Below are 9,840 nucleotides of genomic sequence, written 5' to 3' on the forward strand. Positions count from 1 at the left end.
TGGAATAGCACACTTGAGTGCTTTGATAATTGTACGTCTGTTGGGTGCTGGTGATTGTATCGTCTCCCCCTGCATTTTGATTATTATTCAGAGAGCTGAAGAACGTTCCACTAGAGTCAACAACAGATACATTTTCATTAAGTGCATTTGAAACATTTATTACAGCCATAGGAGAATTGAAATCTAAATATAAAGTGAAGAAGTCATCAACTTCAGAGGATAATTCTATTCCTGTGGCTGTCTCTACAATAACCTTACTATTGGTTTTGCTATTGTTTGGTTCACAATATGTTGCTCTCCAAGTGCTTGAAAAGTCATTAAATTATCATACGTGAACTCTTGCGAAGTATTAGTAATGAGCTTGCCATGAGAGGATTCTACCCAGCCAGAGGAAGAGATCCTCCTATTGGCAAGTGCACTATCAACACGAGGCATTGGCATCAGCTTATTCAAAGGATGTTCAAAGCTCCGCAATCCACCTGATGTAGAGAAGTAACAACCTGCGAAGGCAAATGCAACAACCAATATTACATTAGAGGCTCTATAGCCAACATTCAGCTACACTTTCATGTGCCAGATAGCTAAAAAACAGATAAGCTCTAATTTAGCAGTCCTATATTACATCGGGGAAATGGACCAAAAGATTTTCCACATCCTTCTTTCAGGACATTTGGCTCATCAGATAGTACAAGGTAATCATCAGTTGCAGTGCCCCAGAGGAAAGGCACTGACCAAATTTGATGTACCTCACCTTGAAACAATCTGAAATTATTATATTGTCTGATTTGATGCTTAGAATTTTCATTATGAAGGGTCTAACTGGAGTCCTTCATGCCCAATGATCAGATTTTTTGTCTTATTTGCATTTTCAATTGGCTGTCATATATTTTGCATGAACCTGTCTAGGGAGTAATTTTAGTCTGATATTTTTGCTGGCAGTTGGTGGTGGTGGCCAACGGTTGATTTTTAAGAGCTGTGAACTCTTCAGTTTACAGAGTTGCTTTATGAGATTTTCAATTTTCAATTTTCTCAATTTTCACATTCAGTTTCGGATTTTCTAATTTTCACATGATTTTCTTCCTTCTGTATGGATCCCATCGATATAAATTTCAGTTCTGTTCTTTAAATTTTAACATTTTCCCCTCGCACTTGAACTTTAAAAATGGGGTGTTGCCTGTCTTTGCGTAAAGGGATGTTTTTGGTGTGTTTGCCGATTAATATAAATTAATGCATTGTTTACTTGTTAATGCTAGTGAAGCAGGCAGGATCATTATTAGATTTTGTTCTTTACGGGCAATTTAGGTCAAAATTTGTGAGTAAAATGCAAGACCTAGTTGGGGATTCTCATTTAAAACCTCTAAATGGATAACGTGGTAACGTGGTACTTGCAGGTTTATGGTGCTCGCCCCTTGCGACGATGGTTGGAAAGCAAAGTTGTCACTCAGCTATCTTGGATGCTTATCAGTGGGGAGATTGATGGGAACAGTACAGTATACAATGATGCAGTGCCTGAGCAGCGGACATTATCTTATCGCGTGGACAGGAATGTGGGAATCGTTAACCAAAACACTGGTGCAAAATCGGATATCTTGATAGAGATTCTGAATTCTGCCTATTTTAATGCTGATGCATCCCAGGTAGTAAAGAAAATGAGAATTGAAGAAATAGACGATGATGAGCCAATGGAAGATTAGACGGTGAATGATGGCATCTTCTACGAACTTTCAGCTTATTTTTTGTGATGATGCTAGTATAACTTGAGTTTGAGTGCCTTGTAATGTGTTTTTGAGTGGGATTAAGCTAAATGGCAATGCTTAAAAGGTTTCGATGTAAACTTATTGCAAGACAGGCTCTGAATAAGAAACTGAAACAAAGAGGTCGTTTTACTTCCAGGATGATAGGCTTCCCGAAGGGCAATATACAAAGCTGAGTACCCACTTTTTAAAATCATGTTAGGAGGGAACATCAAGATACACATTTATATTTTTTTTGATGTCTGAATAATTAAAAATACCTGGAATTTATATCAATAGGATTCTTTCACTAATTATGTGAAAGTTTGGATGAAGAACATTATGTGAAAATCGAAATGAAGAGCATCAAAATTGAAAATCGGAAAATCTGAAACTGAAAGAGCGAAAATTGAGAGAATTGAAAATCTGAGAAAATGAAATTGTAAACTGAAAAGTCCTGCTCTTTTAATATTCACTGTTGGCCACCACGACCAAAACTCGGCAAAACATCAAACTCATAGAATAACTTTCCACACAGGTTTATATGACAGGGCATGGAAAATAGAAATCAGACCTTGAATAAAATCACTGTACATGAAGAACACCAAGCAAACATTATGAATGAAAAATACCAGGCACCAGAATAGAACATATAAATCACAATTCTAGATTGTTTCAAAGGGAGGTAACTCGAATTTAGTCAGGGAACCCTCCCACAACATCTCCTATGATGTGGAGACTTGTTTCCAAGGAGTGGATCATGTCCCCTGCAATAGGGAAAGGGAGAAGCGACTCGTCAAGGAGATGCAGTGTCAAGTGTATTAGGGTCGGGGGCACATCCCCTGGCAAGTTAGACTGAATAAAAAAGAAACAAGGTGATACTTACAGGATCATAGGCTTTCTAAAGAACAAGATCCAGAGCGTCATCTGTAACCCTAAAGCAACGCCTCTCTCTGCAAGACGAATTGCTACATCTTTCATCTGTAGTCTAGCAACTTTCTTGAGCTCATCATGAGAAAGAGGATCAAATACAACTATCTCATCAAGTCTATTCAATAACTCTGGCCTGAAATGTCTTCTAACCTGCAACAATATTCAAAGGCATGTCAAAGCACCGCAGCCAACTTCGTGATAAAATTATATGAAAAATATGCATACACAGAGTCCAGGAATGCGTGTGCATACTTCTTGCATGACATTCTCTCTTGGGTTTTTACTGTTGTGTGGCCAGACAATGCAGCAAGCAAGTGCTCTGCTCCAAGGTTGGATGTCATGATAATGACTCTGTTTGAGAAACTGAACAAGAAGGGCCACAGCTGAGAATAAACCCTAAGAGGCCATGACACTGAAAGCGCATAGGTATAACCTGTGCAGATGCAGAGAGGCATGAGCAAATATAAACGAATTTAAATAGAATTCGGTAAAGAAATGTTTGAGCAAGAACGATGATAATTCTGAATATATGAGTGGCAGTGATAAGAAAAAATACATAGCAGTCGAAACCCTTGAGCCGAAGCGGTCACAAGTATATATTACAGATTCTTGCGCTCCATTTTCACAAGACAAATCACCAGGCAGGCTGTGGCGCTGACAAGAAACAGTGCCCCGCATGCCACAGTTATGGCGATTAACAATATAGCCCGCTTTCCAAGCCGATGTAGCAGTCGAAACCCTTGAGCCGAAGCGGTCACAAGTATATATCACAGATTCTTGCGCTCCATTTTCACAAGACAAATCACCAGGCAGGCTGTGGCGCTGACAAGAAACAGTGCCCCACATGTTATGGCGATTAACAGTATAGCCCGCTTTCCAAGCCGATGATGGTGATTCTCATAATGACGATGTTGGCAAGTGGTGTTGAGAGGCATGCCACATAGCAAAGGATTGAAAGCAAACGAAGACGCACTGAAGCAGGGTTGCAACAGAAAGCACGACAGATGCCCGCTTAATATGGATGACAGGTGTCAATCTGAGAATGAAAAAGACGACGAAAGTCTCTTTCAAAGGAAGGCCTATCAGCCTAATAACTTATTATTATTATTATTTATATGTAGGTTTGGGATTATATTTTTTTATTGCATTCCTATAGTATTAAAGTAAATTTAGGTAAGAGGAACTTAGATAGTGTGGCAACTCTAAAGTGGTAACTGGTTGGATGAGTATTGATTGTATATTAGGTTTAGTTTGATTGGATTAGTTTTAGTTTGATTAGGTTTAGTGATTAGTTTTAGTTGAATAAGAAGTGGATAGGTTTAGTGATTAGTTTTAGTTTAATTGTGTTGTTTAAAGTAAATTTCAATTTTGTGTATTAATTGGTATATTATATTTGGAATGCTTATTATTTAATACTAAAATAAAAATAAATAACTTTATTGATTTATGATGTACAAATTAATTTTTATATTTATGATTGAAAAAAAAAGATATCATAAAAATTTAATGATAATTATTAATTAGATAAAGTTAGTCAATACGTTAGAGAAGTTTTTATTAAAACCCATTTTCCATCATATGAAATCCATTGAAATTGCTAATAAACCGATGTTTTTTTTCCCTAAACATGTATAGTAGAGAGGAAAAGAAATCTGAGGGGGTCTCGAAGGTTAGTTTATCGATGTATTCAAAATCCTTGACATATAATATACGTTATAGTCAATCCTCAAACCGTGATTATTTTCCTTTTCTTTGATTTGCCACATATGCTATCGATCACTCTCATAATCCATTGTTGATTAAATGGACAATTCACTAAAAAATAATTAATGGTTACTTCGTATAATTTATTTATTTTTTAGATAAGTCAAAGTTAGATTATCAAATTGTTCCAAGTCAACTCGGTTATAGAGTTTAGGCTTCTGTGATCCATGTCAAGTTAGAGAAAAATTCTTCGGCGAAAATCATGTGATTTTCGCCGAAGAATTTTTCTCTAACTCAACTCGGTTAGTGAGATATATATGGCCACATAGGATGATATTATTACGTCTATTAGGACTTGTTTGTTCAGCTTGTATATTTGTCGAATTGCGAAAGATTAGCCTATTGAGATGCTTTAGTTATTTGTGAATTTAAGATTTAAAAGAGATTTATTTTTTAAACATTTTATTGTGGTTAGAGTCATCTTTGAGCTTAGTATGGTAGAGATGTTGTAATGTCTCACAGGTCCTATTATGTTATGTAAACATTGTGATTTAGTCAAATTACATTAAAATTAATTAATTATAATTATTAATAAAACATTTTTACTCAATCAAATTACCTAAAAAAAATTAATAATAATAATTGTTATATTTATAATTATAATTATGATTAATAACTAAACCATCATATTTCATCTTAACTCTTGATAGGGTTGAGAGAGATCAAATCTCTTGATGTGCAAACCTCTTTTATAGTAAAAAGATTCAAGAAAATTGATCCCTCTCCACACTTGGTGTTGGAAAATGTTATTCCTACATGTCTCAGTTGTAACTTTCTATGTAAAGGAGTTTGTTCCTATTCTATAGGAGTTGTTATATCTAGATGTTCCTAGTTTGGGTTGTGGTTGAGATATTCTCTCAACCAACTGATTGTGTGTCCAAGATAGTTTCCCTATCTTGAGACACCACTTATATATATGTAATATCATAATTGATCAAGGTGTATATTTTTGCACTATCAAATTTTATCTTGGTATCAGAGCCCGTTTGGGCCTGGGCCAAGGGAAATAAATATTGAGTTGATTAAAGAGTTTGGCAAATGATTATTTGTCCATCAGTTTTTTCAAGTGACTGTGAAGTTTATTAAATTCATTGTGTTGCGACCTGGAGCAGCAGATCATGGTGATTCAATCAACATGGGTTGTGTGAGCGGATCATACTATGATCAACAGTGAATATGTGGTATCGTGGACCAGCATCGTGGTATCCATTGGTGATAGATCATGGTGATCATGCATCGTGTTTTCATTGTTGGATGTGTTGCCTTCACGCAGGTGGTTGAGGTCGAGTTGCCATGTTGCAGAGTCATTTCTCGCCGATGAAATCGTTGAGTTTGCAGTGGCAGCGTTCATAGCTGTAGATCGACCTTAGAATCGACAGATATGGTGATCTAGTGATCTGTGGTATTGTGGATGTGGTGTGGATGTCGGTTGCTACCTCCGTCACATCTGGTGGTCTGCCTGTGAGGTTGCATGACCCATGGAGGGAAGAACTGGATCATGGTGAACCCAACATGAAAGTGCAGTCGATTTCTACCAATGATTTGGTTGTGTTATTAAGCACAAGCTCAATAACATAGACAATCATAGTCTTCCTAAGCTAGCTTTAACTTCCAACCAAAATCACCTAAGGCTTAACCGAGGATGGCATAAGGACACAAGGGCCTGGTTAAACTATTGGGAGATCAATGAGAATGATGCTTTGCAAAACATAAATAACATTAAAGATATTGTTACTTCTAAGTTCAAAGAAAAATTGTGGTGTGAGAAAGATTTAGCGTCTAAAAGAAAATTAAGTTATTATAAGAAGGTTATCAACCCCACCCTTGAAGATCAAAAGTATCTCTCTATTCTAACTAGCTCAAAAAAGAAAATTAATATAGCAAAGATTAGAACGAATTCTCATGAGCTCCATAGTGAGACTGGCCGCTGGGTAGTTCCTAAAACGCCATGGATGGAAAGGATCTGCCATATTTGTGAGAATAAGAGCATCGAGGATGAAAACCACTTTCTCTTAGAGTGCCCCGCATACAACCACATTAGATCTCAATTTCACAACTTTTGTTACAATACTGACCTTTCTAGCCTTTTACAATGCCAAAATTATAGTGAACTCGGGAGGCTTCTCTCCAAGCTTTTTGAGCATCGGAATAAAATCTTAAATCAAAATAAATAATTTGTCTTTTTAGGTCCGATAGATCATTATTTGATCTCAGTAGACGTTAACAACCATCATCATCATCATCATCATCATCATCATGTTGTGCAAAAGAAGCAGTCATTAGGTGTAAAGGTTTGTGGAAATAGGACCTATGTAGATGAAACCCATTTATCATGCAGAGAGTGATTCAAAATCACACTGGATTTGATTGACCTCGTTGTAAATGTTATGTCTGCCATTAAAGAGGTTTTCAATCTTAATTCTATCCGTCCGATATTTGGAGAGTTAGAATACTTTGTGCGGCAAGCTGTAGTTTATGGTATTGGTGTATGTGCTTAATTTGGTGGATCTAAATTAAAAGATCTTGTTGAAGATGATGAAAAGTATCTATGTTTGTATCTATGTTTGTGGCTTTGGAAGAAGCTCAAGCTCAGTTCTTCTTGAATCACTCAATTTAAACTCTGCTTGAACCATGTCTCGTCCCAGAAACAGATTTTGTAAAGCCATTGAAGTTGTTAATGCTTGGTTGAGAGACAAGAAAGATGGCCAAGAGGTGGAATCTCCAGTTTAAGGTTTCAGAGAAGGTTGATGAAGTGATAGAGTCAGTTAGGGAGCAGCTTAAGAGAATCGATCGTGAGTTTAGAATTGCTCAAAAGAGTTGCTTGTTGTCCATCGATTTTCGAATGAATTGGCCCTGGTACAGGAGAGAACTGAACCAATTTCTAAACACACATTTGTGGCTTTGGAATGATCTGTCCGTTTAACCATCCTCCAAACAAGAAGTATGCTATAGCAACTGCAAGAAATAAAGGCGAGTATCATGAAATATTAGGTCAACCTCACAAAATTGGAGTTTGGGATGGTAAATACATTGAGCCTGATCAACTAAATGTAGAAATGTCAAATTATTAAAATGACTATGATGGCATGTTTAGAAACTCTAAAGGAAAATAAAATGTGGTATTTATAGATGTTTTGGAATTAGAAGCATTGAGCCTAGCTAACTCAATGGAGTGGTTTTGTTAGAATTAGCTACTCTAACAAATCGCATAGGTGAATCCAAGACAAAAATTAAACCAAAAAAAGAAAGAGTATGCAAAGATACTATGTGGTGGATAATAAGGTTGAAGTGCATCAAATATTGATTTTGTGCAACAGTGGAAATTAAATGATGATGGACGATCCAGTTTGTTTGAGTTTGTGGGATAGACTCATGATGATGATGTAATGTGTCACATAAATTTATTAGTAAGCATGTCTATGATGTTTTGTAGTGGTCTTTGTAAAGAATGTACCTGGTAACTCCAAGAATTGGAGTGTGTAATGTAAGCTTGATAAGACGTATGTGATGAGCCCCAAAAATGTGCAATTATTTGGGCTCATTCAACCTCCTAATTTGACTTAATCCACCATTCTCATTAGTTTATTGCATGTTTTTGATTATATTTATGTTAATAGAGTGAATTTGGTTAGTCATTATGCCAACAAGTCTAATGGGTGCTTTGTGTAGCCTTTTTGGTCAACTTGGAGACAAAATTGAAGGTCTTAATGAGCACTTGGCAGCCAAATTCGTGGGAGAACAAGCTAGAGGATTTGTAGGAAGGTGTCCCCCTCATTTATGGGCCCTTACCTCGAATTATCCACCATCAGCTCGGAGTTCAAAGGCCACCAAATCAATGAGCACAAGGGCAGCCAAGCAAGTCAAGTAGGACTGCTGTTAACTGCAAGTCTTGGGCAGCCAAGTCCCTAAATTTTAGGAGGACTGTTGGGTCCTCAAATTGTATAAATAAGAAGGCTTAAGGCCTCATTTTGGTTAGCTAGTTGGTAGTCATTTTTGGGATTAGCTAGTTAGTCAATTTGGTTAGCCAATTAGTCTTTTTGTAAGCCAGTTTTGGCATGATGTTAGACTCATGATTATTCAATAAAGGCAGGCAGCTTTGGATTCAATTCTGAGTTTTTAAGGGAGCTATAGCTCTCAGGTTAGGGCCCAACCTGAGAGCAATAGACCTCCTCTTCCTTGTATCGTTACTTGTTTCCTTGCAGCACTTTATTTCCTTTGTTTTGACATGCATTTAGAATTTCCAGTCTGCTGATTTGATTTGTTTTGTGTGATTGAAGTAGGATTAGCTTATGGTTTAAGTGCTTTTAGTTGTTTAGATTAGAGGAGGAGGATTGTAATTCATTAGAGTCAAGAAAAGGTTGATAGTGCACTCGCTGCCATCTCTGTTTAGAGATTGGGGGTGTCGGCTGTACCAACCACCAAAAAAACGCAGTCTTATGCTTTCATGCAAGCTGCCACATAGTTATTTTAATTATAGATCCATGCATGCACTCTTTCTCCACTTTAGTTCTCTGTTCCTGAGCCATCACAAGCCTCATTTCCATCCTACCTATTCACCCATACACTTCCTCCACTCCTCCATCACCCAAAACTCCAACCACAGACCTTCCTGTAGAAATCCCGAGACTTCCTGTAGGATCCCCTGCAGACATCCTGTAGAAGCCTGCAAACTCGGTTGCTGAGCATATGAACGTGTGGAACTTCTGTGGGATGATGTTAGAGATCCCCTGGAACCTCTCCTAGCCCCCCTGACCTTTCCCAAGCTTTCCTTCCTTTCGCACCACCTCTGCACAACCAAACCCTAATAAGAAACAAAATCATCATCACTCCAACCATTTAAGCAAAAATACAAAAACATGTTCTTTTCAATGAAAGTAGTTTAAGTTCATGCATTTCACATCATTAGAAGTAATGGCATCATTTCCAGACACTTGCACTCCACCCATTGCATCCTAGAGGTTAAGCTAGTCAGATTAGGGTTTACTAGGGTTTCCATGTTTTGGTTGGCTTTCAGTTCATTTTTGCAAAATAGATTAATTTCCTTTAAGATAGCCTTCGTCCATCAATTAGCAAGCTTCTTCTGAGAGCATATAGAAGTTGGCTTGAGCCCTAGCGGACTTGTGCCAGCTAACCAAGTGACAGCTGCGACAAGAGCTAGTACTTGTGCATACAACACCGTCGCTTCCAAGTTTGTACGAACTACCGGGTTGATAAAATTAGAGATAGGAAGCTCCAAGAGTTGTAGCATTATTGCTACAATACTGGAGCCCACCAGTATGTACCCCCATAAAGTTCGTGGTAATCTTAAAACCACTTTGTGGTTGTAGGTTTGTGGTCAGCCATAAACGAATTTGTAGTGTCGGTCTGTGGTAAGCCAGAAACCACGTGTGAGAGTGAAGTGGATAGGGAT

At 37.5% G+C, this 9,840-nt stretch overlaps 1 protein-coding gene across 2 annotated transcripts; it reads right to left on the reverse strand.

Moving 5' to 3' along the window:
• Positions 1 to 2,290: 2,290 nt before the first annotated feature.
• On the reverse strand, positions 2,291 to 3,570 carry LOC149185637 (chaperone protein ClpB1-like). Of its 2 annotated transcripts, none has more exons than XM_089412447.1 (4): positions 3,223 to 3,570; positions 2,951 to 3,099; positions 2,620 to 2,816; positions 2,291 to 2,500 (listed from the first exon to the last, which is right to left on the reverse strand). In XM_089412447.1, the coding sequence occupies exons 2-4, from the start codon at positions 3,005 to 3,007 to the stop codon at positions 2,434 to 2,436; spliced, it is 321 nt and encodes a 106-aa protein (XP_089268573.1). In that variant the 5' UTR covers positions 3,008 to 3,099; positions 3,223 to 3,570; the 3' UTR covers positions 2,291 to 2,433. The 2 variants fall into 2 exon arrangements, with proteins under 2 accessions (XP_089268573.1, XP_089268574.1); XM_089412448.1 differs by having other exon boundaries at positions 2,919 to 3,099; positions 3,223 to 3,532.
• Positions 3,571 to 9,840: the final 6,270 nt, after the last annotated feature.

The sequence above is a fragment of the Pinus tabuliformis genome, chromosome 3_1, assembly GCF_031772625.1.
Source record: "Pinus tabuliformis cultivar Carrire ecotype Pingquan chromosome 3_1, CPIR1, whole genome shotgun sequence".
In the NCBI taxonomy this organism is placed as follows: domain Eukaryota; kingdom Viridiplantae; phylum Streptophyta; class Pinopsida; order Pinales; family Pinaceae; genus Pinus; species Pinus tabuliformis.